The sequence below is a fragment of the Psittacula echo genome, assembly GCF_963264785.1.
Source record: "Psittacula echo genome assembly, chromosome: 24".
NCBI classification, from domain to species: Eukaryota; Metazoa; Chordata; class Aves; order Psittaciformes; family Psittacidae; genus Psittacula; species Psittacula echo.
In genome coordinates this window covers 4,188,801-4,207,770 of record NC_137759.1, presented here as the reverse complement: position 1 = coordinate 4,207,770, position 18,970 = coordinate 4,188,801, and the positions used below count along the sequence as shown (strand labels likewise).

Genomic DNA, 18,970 nt, shown 5'->3' with positions numbered 1-18,970 from the left:
CTCAAACAAGCCCAGCGAGCTTTAAGGCTTAAGATCCTAAGGATCTTAAGGTCCTTTCCAACCCATTCCATGATTCTATGATGGAAGCAAGAGAAAGCAGGCGCTCCCCACGCACTTACCCACACAGTTGACTCCTGTGTAGTCCAGGTTGTAACCAAAGGGGCACTCGCAGCGGAAGGACCCATCAGTGTTGATGCAGGCCCCATTTATGCAGACACCCAGGTTCTCTGAGCACTCATTAACATCTAGAAGGAAAACCAAGGCAATAAACCTCATGTGAGCACGTAGCCAGAAACATCCCTGTCCTCTCAGCACTGACCCTGCAATCCCAGATGCTTCCTCTCCAGAGCTTCAGTGAGCAGCCAGAGATCATGAGCCTGGGAGAGCACTCAGCCCTATGTCTCTCCATCCACTGACATTCACCCTCACTCTCCAGACAGCCCCTGGTTGCTTCTAGGCAACCTCCCCATCCCTAGACCAGACCTTACCTTCTCGGGTGTCACCGGGGCCTGGGATAGCTCCATGGCCATATGGACACAGCTCCTGGAAGGCAACTGGAAGAAAGCAAGCAGAAAAGTGAGCTATTTTTACAAGTGAAATGTGCTTTAAAGGCTTCTAGAGTATGATGGAGTTTGACCGCTCACTGCCCGTGAGAGGCCACAAACCCTGGCTGTCTGGAAAAGACCTGTGCTCGTCTTGCATCTGGAGGCACAGAGATGCTTTTGCCTTATCTAAAGCCCTGCAGAGAGCTGAGAGCAGACCCTCTGGACATCATCCAGTCCAACATCCTGCCAAGGCAGGGCCACCCAGAGCAGGGCACACAGGAACGTGTCCATGGGGGGTTTGGGATGGCTCCAGAGAGGGAGACTCCACAACCCCCCTGGGCAGCCTGTGCCAGGGCTCTGCCACCCTCAACGCCACCTCAAGCTCCTCCTCATGTTGAGGTGGAACTTGTTGTGCTTTAGTTTCTGGCCATTTTTCCTCGTCCTGCCCCTGGGCACCACTGAGAAGAGTCTGGCACCATCCTGCTGGCACCTGCTATTGATCTGCATTGATGAGGTCCCCTCTCAGTCTGCTCTTCTCTGACGAACCAGGCCCAGCTCCCACAATCTCTCCTCATCAGAGAGATGCTCCAGACCCCTGAGCATCCCTGTGGCCTCCGCTGGACCCTCTCCACTATGTCCAGAACAGGACATAGTCCAGTAAGGGCTCCTAGGTTTGAAGGCAGTACTCTCCAGATGGAGGAGCCCACTGTGCTGGCTGTCTTAAACCCTTAAACCTTCCCCACCCTCTGCACATGTCAGAGACACACAGAGCCACCTCTCCCATGGAGCTGGCCCTCAGCACACCTACCATTCCCTTCCTGTGGGCACAGCTCACAGGGGTCTCCCCAGCCTTCTCCTGGCATCTTGCTGCAGCAACAGCGAGCCTTGGTGGTGTTGAAGGCCTTGGGGACGGAGCACTTCCCGTTGTCAAAGCGAGTGAAGCAGAAGCTCTGGCGAGTATCTGTGAGAGGATGGGTTATGCAGAGCTCGTTGCAGATATCCATTGTCCTCCCTTCCCACCAGGATGAGCTGCACTCACCAAAGCACCGCCGGCCATTGTCGGACAGCACAAAGCCTGGAGGACACACACACTGGAAGCTGCCAGGGGTATTGGTGCACGTCCCAAAAAGGCAGATGTTGGGCTCCTCTTCACACTCGTTGATATCTGGGAGCATCAGGGACACACAGAGGAGCCAAAGGTGACTCCTTTCATCGTTGCATTAAAGCCAGCCATGAATCTGTGATGTGTGGGGAGCTCTGATGCCTGCAGGACATCATCCCAGCCCTGATCCTTAACCTTCCCTCAGGGCATATGGGGCAATGAAGAGGCCAGGGCACAGCAAAACCACCAAGCCCCCTCTGTCATGGGAGCAGGCCTTGCCTTGCCTTGCTCTGGGTCCAATTGCTTTCAAGAAGATATTAGGGGGTGGTGATGCCCCAGCCAGCTCAGGAAGAGCAAGGCTGTGGTGGGATTAGGCCAAGGTCACCCCCCAGTGCCATGGGTTAGTGGTGGACTTGGCAGTCCTGGGTTAAGGTTGGACTTGATGACCTTAAAGGGCTTTTCCAACCTGGTTGTTTCTATGGTTCTATGAAGCAGATGAGCTGTGCTGGAAAGGGAGGAGGCACAGAGCCAACATTACCGATGCAGTTGTCATTCTGCACCTCGTAGCCAGGGGGGCAGATACAGCGGAAGGAGCCCTCCAGGTTCTGGCAGGTACCCGGGGAGCAGGTCCCAGGCAGGCTCACACACTCGTTGATATCTGCAGAGGAGAGGAAACCACCAGGGATAGCATCTGTGCTCAGCACGGAGGGCTTGGGCGCGGGGTGTATTCCTGCCCTACATGCAGCTGCATCCTTCTCCTCCCAAAACATGGAGAGGAAACAGGTAAGACATTTTCCAGGATGCTCTACCTCATGTACTCTGGGGACACGGACTGAGCCCTGCAGGACCTGGCGCTGAGTGGTGGGCACAGAGTGCAGTGTGCCTGTCTGTCCCCACAGCCCCTGGCTGCAGGGTAGCTCCCAAGGCATCCCTTGGTGCAGGGGCATGAATAGGACAACATTTCTTCTCACTGCCCACAAGTCTCAGCACATAGAAAGGGACTGCCTTGACGGCTCCCTGCATTGCTGAAAGGGAGATGCAGGCACAGTGAGGTCCAGTCCAGCTTTCATGGGCAGTCAAATGATCAGGCTTTGGTTCTGGAGGACTTGAAGCCCTGCGAGTGGAGCTCTCAGTTGCCTCTAATGGGACCATCTTGGGGACCACCTCTCCTCGCACTGCACAGTGCTAGCCACACCAGCATGCAGCAAAACCCCCAGAGGAGGGCCAGCCTGCTGCCTGGACACTCACCTACACAGTTCTTCCCGTCAGGGGTCCGGTCATACCCTTCTTGGCACAGGCACTGGAAGGAGCCAATGCTGTTGATGCACTGGCCGTTCCGACACACCTGCCCCACCAGGGATGAACACTCATCAATGTCTGCGGGAGGGAAACGAGAAGCACAATGGGAAGAGGGATGCGCATCATGGGCGCGTCAGTCCTACACCTCTGACACATCCAGCTACCCCTACAGCCACTGCCAGCTGACACCCAGAGCTGGTCCCTGTCTGCCACTGTGTGACACCCCAGGCCCCCCAGCCCCTGCCACGTCGACCCCAGTCAGCAATCCATGCAGTCAGGATTTCATGCAGCTCACCCATGCAGTCGTTGTTGTGTGTTAGCTCGAAGCCAGGGAAGCAGAGGCAGTTGTAGGAGCCAACCGTGTTCTTGCAGGTCCCATTGCCGCAGGGCTGTCGGTCACACTCATCAATATCTGCACAGAGAAGGGCACAGCTCATTCAGGGGCTGGGTGAGCTGAGAGCCACGGTTTTGGGTGTGCAGATGGGGTCCAGGTACAACACCCCTGTGGCTTTCAGGGGCAGCCTGGGACCCATGGGACACCGTGGCCCTTGGCTGCCCTTGGCACTACCCAGCGGGTGCTGGATGGAGCTCACATCCATCCTGATCAGTGATTGCCAGCAGGGCTCTGGCACCACACTGACCCATGCACATGGTCTGCTCCCCCGTGGCCTTGAAGCCGTTGTGGCAGATGCAGATGTAGCTGCCCTCGGTGTCCACACAGTCCCCGTGGCTGCAGACGTTGGGGATCTCCTGGCATTCGTTGCGACCTGAAACAAAGGCAAAAGGGCACCAATGAGCAGAAGGGCTGGACGAGATGGGGGCAGCGTGTGTGTAAGAAGCAGCTCAGCATAACAGGGTCTCTGTTTCCTGAGAGCTGGCTTCACAGAGAACAAGATTTCTGCACCATGGTCTCTAACAGAACAAGTAGACATTGAACTGGAGCAAATGGCCTGAGCAGCCAGACTAAAGCTGCACTTCCCAGAGACCTTTCCTCACCCCTCAGCAGCCCTCAGTCCCCAGGGATTTTTCCAGAAATAAAGGTGTGCCATAATCTTTACCCCTCTTCACTGTGAGGGTGCTGAGGCGCTGGCACAGGCTGCCCAAAGAAGTGGGGAATGCTCCGTCCCTGGCGGTGTTCAAGGCCAGGTTGGACAGAGCCTTGGGTGACATGGTCTGCTATGAGGTGTCCCTGCCCATGGCAGGGCATTGGAACTGGATGATCTTAAGGTCCTTTCCAACCCAACCCATTCTATGAGTCTATGGTAATCACAGCACAGCCAGGCCATAGCCCATAGGCTTGACAAAAGACAAGGAACCCACACGTGGGACTGGCACATCCTTCATCCTGTCCATTGGACATGGAACATCCTTCATCCTGTCCTTCCTCTGGTCCACACATGGGGGTCTGTAAAGCCACCTGAAGAGCCTAAGCAGGGGTGTCAGCACCTCACACACATGTCTCTGGATGGATTAGGTAGCAAAGAGCTCCCGTCTTACCCACGCAGGCTCCGCTTGGCGACAGCTTGTATCCGGTGGAGCATTCGCACCTGTAGCTGCCCGGGATGTTGATGCAGTCGGCGTTGCGCTGGCAGAGGTTCTCCCCACTGCTGCACTCGTCGATGTCTGGGGAGGAGAGCAGTGCAAAGCCGGGCTGTGCACAGGGCCAAGCACCAGCCACCGCCAGCCTGGCAGGGCTGGAGTGGCCCAGAGGAGTCCACTGAGGGTTAGCCCTTGGTTTGGGCAAATCAGGGGCAAGTTTCGAGCTTTCACCATTGCCTTGCAGGAAAATAATGGGAATTTCAGTTCTATCTCAAAACTTGGAAACAGTCATGTTTGCAAAAAAAAAAAAAAAAACCAAAAATGGAGAAAGGGAAAAGCAGGCAGGAAAATGACTGGAAATCAGCAAATTTTGCCCAACCACTGATGTGGAAAATGAAGATTTCAAGAAGGCTGAGAGCACGTAGACTCTGTCCATGTCTGCTGACAGCCCTCACCCTGGTGCCCCATGGGCTGGGGAGATGCTAGTGCCACACTGAGATCCCCCCTCGTGGGCATCCTTGGCCTGGCTGCCCCGTTACCTTCACAGATGAGCAGGATGTTGTTGTAGCTGAATCCAATGGGACACTCGCACCTGAAGCTGCCAATCTGGTTGATGCAGACACCGTTGGTGCAGATAGCAGGGATCTCACTGCACTCATCGATATCTGCACACAGACAACATCTCTCAGCATCCCAGGAAGGCAGCAGGGAGGAAAGCAGCCCCCATAGCTGTTCTATTTCCTTGTCTCGCCTCTGCTCAGGACTTCATTTACCAAGGAAGGGGAAAGGAACAAGCTCATGGGCACTGCAGGAAGAAAGCAGAGGGGCAAAGAGCAGACCTGGCTCCCAGAGGCTCCACTCACCAATAGGCTTTCCTGTGTGGATGTCGATGATAAACCCGGGAGCCTGGTTCCCGCACAGGATCTGGTACTCAGCTGGAAGAGGAACATCAAGGTCATGGCCATGCCTGGTGGGCAGAGCAGGGTGCGGCAAGGGACAAGACAGACAAGGGCCAGCTAAGGCTGGAGTGATGAGAGGGGTCTGCCAGGCAGGTGGCACACATCCTGTGCTCAGCTCTGGGCCCTTCACTACAAGAGAGACATTGAGGTCCTGGAGCGGAGCCAGAGCAGGGCAATGGAGCTGGTGCAGGGCCTGGAGCACAGTGTGATGGGGAAGGGCTGAGGGACCTGGGGGGTTCAGTGTGGAGAAGAGAAGGCTCAGGGGGACCTGATGGCTCCCTACAAGTGCCTGAGAGGAGGATGGAGCCAGGAGGGGCTGGGCTCTGCTCCCAAGGAACAAGGGATGGGACAAGAGGAACCGGCCTCAAGCTGCACCAGGGCAGGTTTAGATGGAGCTGAGGAACAATTCCTGCCCCAAAGGGTGCTCAGGCATTGGAACAGGCTGCCCAGGGCAGGGCTGCAGGCACCGTCCCTGCAAGGGTTCACACCCCGTGGAGACGAGGCCTCAGTGCCATGGGTTAGGGGTGGCCTTGGCACTGCTGGGAACGGTTGGACTGGATGGGCTTGAAGGTCTTTTCCAACCTGGTTGTTTCTATGATTCCATGATCATCTCCTCTCCACAGATACTGGCCCAGTCCCCTGTGTCCTTCTAGTGCCATGCCTGTCCCCACAGCAAACACCCACAGGCACCCCCCTTCTCCTCCTGTTTTGTCAGTGTCTGTGCCCCACAGTGCAGGGGCTGGCTGGAAAAGCAAGGGGCAGCCATGGTGCCAGCGTGACTTACGGCTGGCCGGTGTGGGGCAGGGCTCGCACGGCTTGTTCCAGGCTTTGCCAATGTTGTAGGAGCAGCAGCACATCTTCTTGGTCATGTTGAAGGAGAGCTCGTTCTCACACGTGTCGTTGTAGTTGCGGTAGCACACGCTCTTCCTCATGTCTGCAAAGGCAGCCCAGTGTCTTGTGCCAGCCCCACCACTTCTGCTCCGTGTGCTCAGTCAGGGTGCCCACACTGTGCTGCCCACAGCACAACCCGGGGGTTGCACGCAGGCAGGGCACTGCCAGACCCCTGCCCACAGGTTCAGACCATGCCATACCCATGCAGTTGTTTCCTCCGTTGACTTGCATGTACTCAGGGGGGCACACGCAGGTGTAGTTGCCAAGGGTGTTGTAGCAGGTCCCGGGGCCACAGATCCCAATGTGAGCAGAGCACTCATCAATATCTGCCAAGGAAAGGAGATTGGAGGTCAAAGCACTGGGCAGAGGGAGAAAACCTGACATGGGAGTGGTGGTAGGTTTGGCACAAGGTTTGGATGGGCCTGATGCAGGACAGGGCTTGAGGATGAGGATGGGAAGTCTGGAAGAGAAAGCGGAAGTGATTCTGCCAGCCACTCCTCGGGCAGCCCAGATACACACACAAGCCTGTTGCACACACATGCACATGTGCATGCACACACGTGTGTGCCATACACGCCAGGCTCACAGCCAAGCACGGGCACCACGCTGCAGCTACCTTCACAGATGCGCGTGTCCTCATTGAGGTAGTAGCCAAGGGGGCACTCGCACTGGAAGCTGCCAAAGGTGTTCACGCAGTTGCCACCCTGGCAGAGGCCCGGCAGCTCCTGGCACTCGTCGATATCTGAGGAGGGAGAGCAGGCAGGAGATGGTCATTGCCTGCCACAGCAGCGCAGGCAGTGCCTTCACGCTGGCATCCACAGTGGGTCCATCCCACCACCTCCAGCCCCTGCTGGTGCCAAGGAGCACATCCGAGGAGAGCACACACTTGCTGTTTGTCATTTGGTGGTCAGGGGCTCAGCATGCACCCAGCCAGCCCAGTGCCACAGCAGAGAGTGCCCACATGAGGCTGGGTGGGCTCGCCCAGCACCCAAGCCCCCGGTAAGGGGCATGGGGTCCATGTCAGCTTACCTTCCAGGATGACAGTGATGGGGTTGGGCCGGAAACCTTCCCCTCCAGGGCACAAAGTCTTGTATTCAGCTGCAGAAAAAGTCAGTCAGGGGGGTCCTGGGCTTAGCGGGCCCCCATGGAACAGAAAGGATAGGGAGAACCAAGAGAAACCCAGGAGACATAGGCTATGAGGATGGTGGCAGTGGTCCAGATGGAGCATCCTGACTCACACTGCATGCCAAGCCAACTTAGCCACGCTGTCTCTGCCTGCCTGCCCTTGAATGGGGTTATTCCACATCCACATGCCCTCCCCTAGCCCACTGGACTGGAAAGAGGGATCCCAACCTATATTCCTCAGGCACAACCAGCCTGGTATCCCACACCTCATCTCACCCCTTCCACTGCACTGATACAACAGGGTTACTGACTTCTCCCTCAGCTCCCCTTGCTCCATCATGATGATAGCATATCCCGGACCGAGGGCCCCCAGCCCCATTGAAAAGCCACAGGGAAGTGGCCCCATTTCTCTTCTTGGCTCTATGCTGCCCATCCAGCCCATGCCCAAGCTCACCCCAGGTAAGTTCCCAACTCACTCGTGTTGGCTGGAGGACAAAGCTCACAAGGGTTGCCCCATGCACGCCCCAGCGAGCAGCAGCAGGATGCCCGGGTGACCCCGACTCCAATCTCTGCGCTGCAGGAGATCCCCCCATCTCCTCGATCCTGAGTGTCGAGGAAGCAATTCCCAACACGGGTATCTGCCCAAAGACAGCAGTGGGTGAGCAAAGCTCCTCCAGTAAAGACTTGTGTGCACAGGAGGAAAGAACGGCACTATTGCCTCAAGAAGCAAGGAGAGGGATAAGACCCCAGTCCTGTCCCAGATGCCCACACTGTCAGCCACCTGTGTTGTCTGTGTTGTACTGTCCTTGCAGCTTTGTCTGCCATCAGTATGGCTGGAGAGCATGACCCAAATAATGCCCCCAGTAACTCAGGGCCTTTCAAGAAGCAAACACCGAAGAACAGCTCCAGAGCTGCCCAGGAATAACATTGCTTCAACCAGGAGAGCACCCACACTGGTGACACAAGATGGGCCGGGCTTAACAGGAGGCAGGTACTCTTGTGCTGCTGCAGGGTTAAGGCCAGCATGGACAGCCAGGCCTGGGATGTGGGACCAACAAGGACTGCCAAGGTCTTGGATGGAAGGTGTCCTCTCCACTCACCCACACAGCCCACACCAGTGGGGTTCAGCTCAAAGTCCTGTGGACAGTTGCAGAGGTAGCTGCCAGGGGTGTTGACACAAAGGCCGTTGATGCAGTTCACAGGGTCTGCACATTCATTGATGTCTGCAAGGATGGAAAGATGAAGACTGAAACATAAATAGATGAAGAAACCACAGAAACCACAGCCCTAAGCTCTGCACCGTATGGTCAGGGTGTATCCCCACGACCACAGTGTTGCTAAGGCTCTTCATGTGATGGAAGGCAAAGCCCTTCTAGAAACAGATCTTGCTTTGTCCTACTTCACACCACTACACCCAGAGTCAGAAGAAAGGAGCTGAGCCACAGCTTTCCCTCCTATCCGACCGAAGGCCCACCTCCCACCAAGAGCAAAGACACATCACCACATCACACAGGGATGCTTAAATGGCTTTAAGCTGCTAGTGCCACTCCCAGTGTCACGGCTGGGGCAAGGTCCCACCAGCAGATCACAGAGCAGTGATCCTCATCCAAGAGCCCTGTGCAAGTCCTATACCTGTGCAGTTGCCTCCACTCCTGTCCAGTTCATAGCCTTCATCACAGGCACAGCGGAACATCCCAGGCAGGTTCTGGCAGGTCCCAAAGACACAGATGTTCTGGAAGGTGCATTCATCAATGTCTGCAAAACAGGGAGAGCTGGGGATTCAGGATGTGGCATCCCACCTGAAAGCAAAGCCACAGCCTGGCACCACCAGGGGATGGCTGGGCTTGTGTAGGAATAGATCAGGCGGTGACAGTGCAGTGGAGAGACCAAGACCAGCAAGGAGGTGGACACTGGACCTCCCAGAGCAGCAGTGAGAACCCTGGGCACTCACCCTGGCAGGCCTTGCTGTCCTCTGTGGGGTTGAAGCCCATCTCGCACTCGCAGCGGTAACCCCCGGGTGCATTGAGGCATTGGCCGTTCTCACACAGGTTCACGTTGTCCGCGCACTCGTCCACATCTAGAGAGGGTCAGGCCCGAGACTGAGCTGGTGTCCACCCCGTGAGCAGGAAGCCCCCACGAGCTGCTTCCCACCCCGCTGCTGGGAGGCCGAGGAGGGGGCTGCAATGCTCCTCATCGCCTTGACCCTCCCCAAACACATGCTGAGAAGAGGGGGATCTCTGCTGCAGGCAGCTGAGCAGGCTGCGGCTCAGGGCAGGCTGCAGTGGCTTTTGGGGGATGTCTGCTTTGGGGAAGCCCAGACACAAGCAGCTGAACCAGGCTGGTGGTTCCGAGGGGGTGACTCCATGTCCCAGCAGGATGCCCATTGAGTCTTTGGGCCTCACCAGAGCAGGAGAAGCCATCCCCATTGAAGCCTTCTCGGCAGGCGCAGCGGTAGGAGCCTGGCGTGTTGACGCAGTTGGCATTCAGGTTGCACTTGTGCTCTTCAGTTGCACACTCATCCAGGTCTGGGAAGGGAGAACACCCTTGTCAGTGCTTTCCCTCTAAGCCCAGGCAGGTAGTGCAGGGCAAAGAGGACATGCAAATGGCCCAGGAGACTGCAGCCTCCAGGCACCTGGAGCACTCATGAGGCTCCAACACATCTCTGTGAGCCCCTATGGCCATGAGACACTGCCATGGCAGTGCTGGCACACACAGTACGGCACTGAGACACTTCCACACAGATACCCACACTCCCAGTACCTCCCCAGTGCAGACACACGTACCCTTACATCCCTTCACAAGTGTCCATAGAGCGCCTGGACACACAAAGACCCTCTCCTGGGATGAGGAACTCACCGTTGCACTTCAGCCCATCTCCAAGCCAGCCTGTACGACACTTGCATTTGAAGCTCCCGGGCACGTTGATGCAGGAGGCGTGCATGTCACAGTTGTGAGCCCCAATCTCACACTCATCAATGTCTGCAGGAAGGAAAGACATCAGAGCTGACACAGCGCAGCTTCCCTCAGAGAGGAGGGGGTAAAATCCCGCTAACGGGTCTGGGTACCAACAGCTCCTGGGATTCTGAACCCCAGGGGATGGGAACAAAGTGCTTTGAGGAAGAGGCTGCCCTGAGTCGTACCCTTGAGCTGAAGTGCTCAAGGGTACAACTCTCACCCTGCTCACCCCTGGAAGATGAAGACAAAAGGAAGGGCAGGCCCCTGGCTTGGCTATCGACTAGGAGAGTGCCAGTTCCTGCCTGCAGCCTGCCTCCTTGGCAGTCTCTGCCTGCCCAGGAGGGGCTCCCAGCACACAGCCACATCCCTAGGTGTGCCCAGCATCCCGCAGTGCAGGGCTGGTTTCTCTCCATGGCAGCTGCAGGAGGTGTTTGTGAGGGCTCCCACCAGCACCCTCCCAGTCTGGTGTGTTCCTACCTGTGCAGCCTGTGGTTCCCTTCTTGACAAAGTAGCCCAGCTGGCAGTGACAGATGAAGGAGCCCTTTGTGTTTTCACACTCGCCATGCAGGCAGATGTTAGGGTTGAGGTCACATTCATTCACGTCTGCAGGAGAAAAAGGACTTGCTTGGAACAGCACAAGAACCATGACACGACTCTGGGGTAACCCTCTGTAGCCCTTCCTCCATCCAACAGCAGTCTTGTGGTGCAGTGCTGGCCACAGCCTTGTCCTCACCAATACAGGTCTTCATATCCAGGGATGCCATGAAGCCATCGAAGCAGAGGCAGCGGTACTCCCCAGGGATGTTAGTGCACTGCCCCCCATCACAGATGTCTGGATTATCCTCACATTCATCAATATCTAGAGAGGAGGCCAGAATAAAGTTGTTAGAGGCAGTGAAAGGGTGTTGTGGGAGCAGGAGGGAGTCACGGGAGGGACTTAGTTCCAAATTATGTAGTTATAGGACTCTGGAGCCTTTAATGAGGGGCTGGACATTGCAGTGCAAAGCAAAAACATCTGTCCAGGAAAATCACCCCTCTGGAAGTGACTTAAAGCCAACACTAAGGCTGACTGGCCATGGATGCAGAGGTTCCTGGGGCAGCACCTATGAGAGCCAAGCTGACTGCTCACCTGCACACGATCTCTTGTCTGGCATCAGAGCATAGCCTTCACTGCAGCTGCATTCATAGCTGCCCTCCGAGTTGGAGCAGTGTGTGTCACAGCCACCGTTGGTTATGGTGCACTCATCAATGTCTGGAGGAGAAGGGAGAGGTCAGGCAGCTGCCTGGGTCATGGGCCCATAAGTGCCTTGCAACAGGGCTGCTCATGGTGCCAGTAACAGAGACAAGGTGGGAGAGGTGCTGAAGAGGAAACAAAACCCCCCAGCCACAAGAAAGCATCTCTTGCTTTCCATGCCAACCGCTTGCAGCTCACACTAGTTTCGTAGCTGATGACCAACCTGGCTGTAGCTCAACCAGGAGGTTCCCCCCTTGCCATACCCTCAGACACCCCACTGAGCATTTTAAGAGGCATGGGGCTAGGAGGGTTCTGGATGTACACTGCGGTCTTGGCACAACTATTTGGCAAAGAGAAGCACTCACCAACACAACCCTGCCTGTCCAGGGTAGCCTGGAAACCCGAATCACAGGCGCACTGGTAGGTACCAATGACGTTGACGCAGCGTCCATTGCGACACAGGTTGTCACTGAGGGAGCATTCGTTGATATCTGCAGTGGGAAGAACAGTTTGAGCAGCCAACCATGCTGACATCATGATAAGCATCATTTAGTCTCCCCTTTGGGTACCCCCCCCTACTTCTTTCTCCAGACTGAATGTCATTGCCCCACTGATCAGTCTTCAGTGAACAGCAGGCAGAAAACAGGCATCATAAGTGCAATGAAACCCTGCGAGTGACCTCAGTCCCTCCAGGATGAGTGTGTTCTACCCACATCCAAGTCTCCCTGTATCATTACCCTTGAACACACTCTGGTCCTAACATCATCTCACCTATGCAAGTGTTCCCTTCAGACGTCAGCTCATGTCCGGGGGGGCAGATGCATTCGAAGCTGCCATCTGTGTTCATGCAGATCCCACCTCTGCACAGCAGTGGGTCCCGCTCACACTCATTGATGTCTACAGAGAACGACATGAAATCATAGAATCATAGATGTGGTGGACTGTCCCCTTCAGCTTGGTTTTCCAGGTGACGGGGTGGAGCTGGTGCCATGCACCACAGTCCCATCACCACAGAGGGACATCACAAAATCAACAGGGCAGTGAATGCAGGGCTTGGGTGGATTGATGGCTGAAGTATGCGCTTGGGAAATCACAGCTCTTGTCTTGAGCCCAGTCGAATGGAAAGTGTAACACGAGGAGGCAAGAAGTCATTAGCTTTGTGCACATTAGCCAGCAAGGAGTAGAAAGATAGTTCCCAGCTCCCATCCACCTCTCCTGGGACATTGTCCTAGGATAACTATGTTAACATTCTTGTTACCAGCCTTCAAGTAGTGCCAGCATCACACACAGGGCTAGGAAATAGGCTGTGCACGGCTGAAAAAAATCACATATGGACAAAGAGATTAAATGTACTGGGAAGTGGAGGAATTCCTGAAATAGATGTAACTGCTGGGAGAGGGAGGTGATCCAGGCAAAGACGGAACCAGGCTGCCGAAAAAAGGGATAGAGAAGTTTAGAAATGCCAGAATCCAAAATAAACCCAAGCAAGGGAAACGACTGGAATGGTGATGGTTGGAACCAGAAACCCACGGAAGCAGGAGATGAAGAACTGCAAGTATGGAAACTGGGAAGCCTTGGTATTGATTCCTGATCCCCTGGAGAAAGCTCTTTGTGATCTCCTGTGGTACTGTACAGGTCTTTGAGCTACTTGTGGTGCTTCCCATAGCAAGTGCTGGATGAATCTCATCCTCTAACTCTGGAAACAGGAATCTGAGAATGAGCTGCTCTGGCTGGGTCCCAGAATAGAGCCAAAAGATTTTACAGTCTTGCTTGCCCCTAGCACTGACTCGAGATGGTTTGCACTGACAGTAGGAGAGGGGATATAAAAGGGAAGCCTTCCTGGAACTGCTCGGAGGATTCATCTGTCCACAGCTGCACTCTGAGACATGGGCATTCAGAATACAAAGCCATGGAGTGCAACATGAATGAACTGAGCGAGCTAAAACGAATGCCCCCAAACCCCTTTAGTGCCAGGAGGTTGTCTCCTGCCAGAGGCTGGCAAGAATTCCTCCCTCGTGAGGCTGAAGCCAAGTTCTTTTGGCAAACGCAGGCAGGAAGAAGTTGATCCTTGACTATGGGAAAAGCCATAGTTGTCACAGCACACTTTGGGGTGAAATGAGCCCATCCCCTGTCACCTGGAAGAAAGGATAAGGTGGAATGGGCATTATAAAGAACCCCAAACAACCCAACCCAGCGACAAAATACAACATCCCTTGTGTAAAGACACCAGAAATCTCATTACTGAAAGAACTTAGCAGGGCATCAGTGGGGCTGTGAATCTCAGTATCCCAGAAACGGAGACGGAAAAGGAGGAGGATCAGTGTGAGCCGTGGGAAGCCACACTACGAATCGTACAGAAAGACACAAACCCACGCCAGTGGCAGGGATGCATTACAAAGAACTCAGAGAATCAACTATAAAAAGGAAATCCATGGTATTGAAGCAAGCCACAGATTGAAGTGGTTTGAAAGTCCAAGCCAAAGCAGAAAGAGCAGAATATGAAGACTGTCAGTCAGACAAGTTCTCCTGGCTAGACAGACAAGGAGAGGAACGTTGTATGCCAGGAATTAGAGGACAGCAACAGTCTGGCTGACTTGTTGGAGACAAACTGAGGTACTGAGGCCATTGAGGGGATTTTTTTTTAAGCTACAAATGAGAATCATTCAACTGAAAGCAGATGAGAAGCTGACAGAATAAAAACCGAGCATTGGCCACATGGGAGGAGCTGTAAAGAATGATCTGAGGAGAAAGGATGGTTAAATGGGCAGGTGAAAGGGAGCCCTTACAACCCTAACTGGCAATAGAGTGGGGTAGAAGAGTGCAGATGGTCTACCCGAACTCCTCACAAAGGACTTGATCTGTGCTATGTGTTAGAGGAACTGGACAGGGGCTCGATTAATGGTTGAGGCTATTGATTCATGGTTCAGGTACGAAAATGCTGCGGATCCCAAGGAACGGGGCAGAAACAGCAGCAGTTGATGAGAACTCACCCAGGAGTGAGACCAGGTTGAGAGTCATTTCAGCAAAGAGTGGGTGGAAAGCAGGCCAAGGAAAATTGGTTGAATCAGCAAGATTCAAGCTGGAAGAGACGCAAATGGTGAACCTCTTGCTGAGCAAGGTATTTCTCCATGTTCTCATGCCAGTGGAGGCATTTGATTTAACGGCACGTGACTGTGGGATGTACAATGACAGCAGTGCTATAAAGACCAAAGCTTAATGTGTCTTCTAATAGAGAAGTAGAAATAATAGGTCTACTAATCTCAGCAGTGATGTAATCACGATATAACTGACAGCTCCTTGCAAGGAACACACATTAGCTAAGAAGGGGACCAAGCTACATGTAACTGGGTTTAAATGACCGATGTAGTATGTGAGACATCATTTAGGGCAGGTAGATGAACCAAGTTAGGACGATAACTGTGGTGGCATGGAGACACCTACAAAAACATCTACAAGTCGAGAAACATTCTGCAATGGTGTTGGAAAAGACATGGTTCAATGTAAGGGTTGAACATATGATATGAATCATGTCTGGAGATGGGTGTACGTTTAGAGTGTGGATATGTAAATAATCAGTGGCAGAATAAATAATAGATGGGAAACACAAGGCTCAAAATAAGTAGAAGGAGATGAGACATCACCCAAAGGAAAGAGCCAAGCGTGCGTGAGAACTGGAGCTCACAGCCAATGAGTTCAAGCTGCTGGCCTGGCAGAGCTCCACTGGGCAGTAGCCAATCTCCAGTACAAAGGTTGCTATCTCCCTACGTAGCAGGAATGAAAATACCAGGCAGGGTTCCTGTCCCAGCTCAGTGGCAATGCCAGGCTCAAGCTCCAGCTGCAGGTGGCTGAAACAAGAGGAAAGGTTAGTGGCCAAGGTTCGGTGCAAGGGGGGGTCGAAGCGAAGGAAGAACGAGCATCGTACATGAACAAGGACAAGATGGAAAAGGAAACACGAGGCCTTAGTCTGATGTAAAATAAGGGAGGCAACATTGCACTGGGATTGCAGGGAAATGCCCTTTGGGTACAGCAAGCAGGAAAGGGATGGGAAAGAACTGGAGAAAAGCCGGTTGGTGGCACCTGGGCTTCCCTGTGGCCTCCCACAGCTGAGGTAACGGTGGCCAGGAGGTGGCAGGGCAGGACCAATGATATCCCATGAATGCTGCACAGGAAGAGCCCAGGATGCACTATGCTATATATATATGTATAAATATAGAGTCCTCCCTGATGCTGGTCTGGCTGCCAGTGTCCTTCCCTGGCTCATGGGGCACCACCAGCCCTGGTGCCAGGCACAGGCTCTGGCCCCTGGACCAGGAGGTTGTCATGAATAGAGGTTTCTGAGGGAAGAATCCCAGTTTTGGGCTCCAAGTTTCACAACCTTTTCACTGCCTCTGCATGGTGCAGAGCCTTGGGGCACTGCCAGCAGGGACTGCGTGGAGCCCTTCACAGATGGGATATTGGCCCAGGTAGAGCACAGCAGTCCCGGGATTACATCTGCGGTGCCCTCAGCTCCACACACAGCATCCCTCTCTCGACACGTGCTGCCCTTCAGCCCAGCTCCACCTCTGCAATCAAAGCAAGGCAAAAGACTCACTACCCTGGGGAGGGCAGAGGCTGCCAGAGCTCTCTGCAGCACCGGGGACTCCCACCGCTCCCTTAGAGGGCAATGAGAGGTTTGGCTTCATCCCAAGGAACAGACAGACCGGATGCTAGAGAGCCAGACACACAGAGAGCAGCTTGGCAAAGGCCGTTGTGGCACCAGCTACTTTATTCCCTGTTGCAAAAGAGTGAGGTACAGCCCTGCCCTGGAGACAAGTCCTTACCCATGCAGTTCTTCATCATCATGAAGCCACTCTCGTAGCCTTCGAAGCACTCGCACTCGAAGCTGCCCGGCGTGTTGACACAGGTGCCATGGCCACACAGGTCTGGTGAGATGCGGCACTCATCGATGTCTGTGGGGATGAAGAGCAGCTAGCGGAGGCAGAACAGACTACAAGCACCACTAGAGCTGCCTGTACTGCACATCAAACTCAATGAACAAGGCCTGGTAAGTCTGGCCCTGCAGACCAAGGAACTCCTCTTCCTGAAGGGAGAGACAGCAGTTAAACTTTCTCTCTGGTGCAGCATTCATCTTTCATCCCATGAGCAGAAGGAAGCTTTCCGCTCATGGTCCCGCCTTTGGCTTCTCAGTATGTCCCTAAGATAAAAGCTGTGGCTCCTCTGGGTACCACCATCATGCTAAGAATTCCACGAGGTGAACAAGGCTGCAAGATGGGCAAGAGTGTGCCAGAGGAAGCTGCTCTTCCCTTACCTGTGCAGTTCCTTTCTTCAGCATCCAAAGCAAAGCCGTTGCCACAGAGACACCTGAAGCTGCCAATGGTGTTTCGACAGGTCCCATGAGTGCACAGGCCAGAGAAGACCTTACATTCATTCACATCTGCGGATGAAGACAGAACAGCAATGTTTCAGGGAGGGGATGTCTGCAATGAACCTGAGAGTCCGCAGGCTCCTTGGGCTGAGCACAGCCTGTGATCAGCAGCTCCTCTTTCTTCTCACCTTTGTAGAAAGGCCTTCCTGAAAGCACGTCTCCTCGGTTGGCGAAGCCGGGTCCCCTTGGGCAGATGGCCTTGTACTCACTGGAGCCAACCTTGGGACATTCTTCACAGTCGATGCCCCAGGCTGAGCCCACGGAGCAGCAGCACATGTCGATGCGGTACTTGCCTGGCAGAGGCTCCGTGCACTCGTCTTCATCCCATTTCATGTAGCACTGTTCCACACGCACATCTGGGGAGAGAGCAGAGCTGAGCCCTTGCCTGCAGCACCCAACCCCAGGGAAAACTGGAGGTACCGGTGCCTGTGACGCAGTTGGCAAGGTTTCTGGAACAGCTTTGGCTGGAGCATCCTCCAAACAATGCCCACATAGGGACCATGTGGATGAGGCCACCTTGTTTGCGATGCTATGAGAGACTTAACAGTGTCATGGTTTAGTGTGGGGTGTCCCTGCCCATGGCAGGGGGTTTGGAACTAGATGATCTTAAGGTCCTTTCCAACCATATCATATTCCAACCAATCATATTCTATGATTCTAAGATTCTATGGACCCGGCCAGCCTGTGACTGCAACAGGACCAGAGAAAGGAACCTCCACAGTGTAGTTAGTAGTGCAGATGGCCCATATGAAGGGCAGAGTTTTGTCATGGTGTGCCCAGAAAGCAGCCAGGAGTTGGTTTAGGGCTGCTGGGCCATGTCGTTAACCAGTTAGGTTAATTGTATGTCTACCCCTGAAGTCCACCCAAGGAGAACGATTGCATTACTAGCTGAACCTGCAGACATGAAGCTATGGCAGCCTTGCAGGTATGATGTGCCATCACTCAGTTCTCAAGACCGTTGCACGTGGTGGATAGGGGGTGGTTGGACCACTGCAGGTAAGGCTGAACAGTGACCAGGATGTGGCTGAGAGGAGGTGTCCTTACCCACACATGTCCTAGCAGTGCCATCAAGGGTCAGTCCTTCTGGACACTCGCACCGAAAGGAGCCAGCAGTGTTCACACAGCGCCCGTTTGGGCAGACACCAGGGAAGACCTCGCACTCGTTCACATCTGTTGGCACAAAAGCAAGAGACAGGCATGAGAGCAGCACAGGGACAAGGCCAGTGTGGCCTTGAGGAGCTCTTGGAGGAGATGGAAGGAGTCCAGAGCTGCCCAAAAGACTAAAACTGGCCTCCTGTCACACAGGCACAGCCATGCCCAGGCACTTCTGCAAGGGCATTCCAAAGCCTTGTCAGAGATAGAGTGGTCCTGTTGGCTGGCATAGCACTGATAGAGTGGCAGGAGGACTCACATGAGTACTGCTGATGGAGCAGCTAAACTTGGAAACCCATTTCCAGGTACATGAATGACAAGAAAATCATCAGCAGGAGTCAGCATGGATGGGCCAGGGGGAGCCATGACTGATGAGCTTGATCTAATTCTATGATAAAGTGGCTGGCCCAGCAGGCAAGGGAGTAGAGGTGGACATTGTCCACCTAACCTTCAGTAAGGCCTTGAGCGCTGCTTCCCATAAGGTCCTCATACAGAAGCTGCTGATGTATGGGCTGGTTGAGCAGACAGTGAGATAAACTGAAAACTGAATGGCTGGGCCCATTCAGCGCTGTTCAGTGGCCTCAGTACTGGGTCTGATCCTGTTTAACGTCTTCATTAGTTATCAGGATGATGGGGTAAAGTGTAACCGCAGCAAAGCTGCTGATGGCACAAAACTGGGAGGAGTGGCTGCTACACCAGAAGGTCACGCTGCCATCCAGAGGGGCCTTGGCAAGCTGGAGAAAT

The 18,970-nt window shown here is 54.3% G+C and overlaps 1 protein-coding gene across 1 annotated transcript in view; it reads right to left on the bottom strand.

The window, feature by feature from the left end:
* The window catches only part of LOC308229681 (fibrillin-2-like), a gene marked incomplete at both ends in the record, with an annotated part of 89,957 nt that overhangs the window by 7,790 nt on the left and 63,197 nt on the right, over positions 1-18,970 (bottom strand). The window contains 30 exons of the mRNA XM_080633864.1: positions 120-245; positions 489-554; positions 1,354-1,506; positions 1,585-1,710; positions 2,186-2,305; positions 2,896-3,024; positions 3,242-3,358; positions 3,588-3,713; positions 4,444-4,569; positions 5,025-5,150; positions 5,349-5,420; positions 6,229-6,378; positions 6,536-6,661; positions 6,952-7,077; positions 7,365-7,433; positions 7,937-8,098; positions 8,561-8,683; positions 9,093-9,215; positions 9,412-9,537; positions 9,863-9,985; positions 10,317-10,439; positions 10,893-11,018; positions 11,149-11,274; positions 11,545-11,667; positions 12,015-12,140; positions 12,421-12,546; positions 16,470-16,598; positions 16,958-17,083; positions 17,203-17,430; positions 18,119-18,244. Coding sequence (XP_080489990.1) covers positions 120-245; positions 489-554; positions 1,354-1,506; positions 1,585-1,710; positions 2,186-2,305; positions 2,896-3,024; positions 3,242-3,358; positions 3,588-3,713; positions 4,444-4,569; positions 5,025-5,150; positions 5,349-5,420; positions 6,229-6,378; positions 6,536-6,661; positions 6,952-7,077; positions 7,365-7,433; positions 7,937-8,098; positions 8,561-8,683; positions 9,093-9,215; positions 9,412-9,537; positions 9,863-9,985; positions 10,317-10,439; positions 10,893-11,018; positions 11,149-11,274; positions 11,545-11,667; positions 12,015-12,140; positions 12,421-12,546; positions 16,470-16,598; positions 16,958-17,083; positions 17,203-17,430; positions 18,119-18,244 — 3,774 coding nt within the window. The remainder of the gene's footprint in view (positions 1-119; positions 246-488; positions 555-1,353; positions 1,507-1,584; positions 1,711-2,185; positions 2,306-2,895; positions 3,025-3,241; positions 3,359-3,587; positions 3,714-4,443; positions 4,570-5,024; positions 5,151-5,348; positions 5,421-6,228; positions 6,379-6,535; positions 6,662-6,951; positions 7,078-7,364; positions 7,434-7,936; positions 8,099-8,560; positions 8,684-9,092; positions 9,216-9,411; positions 9,538-9,862; positions 9,986-10,316; positions 10,440-10,892; positions 11,019-11,148; positions 11,275-11,544; positions 11,668-12,014; positions 12,141-12,420; positions 12,547-16,469; positions 16,599-16,957; positions 17,084-17,202; positions 17,431-18,118; positions 18,245-18,970) is intronic.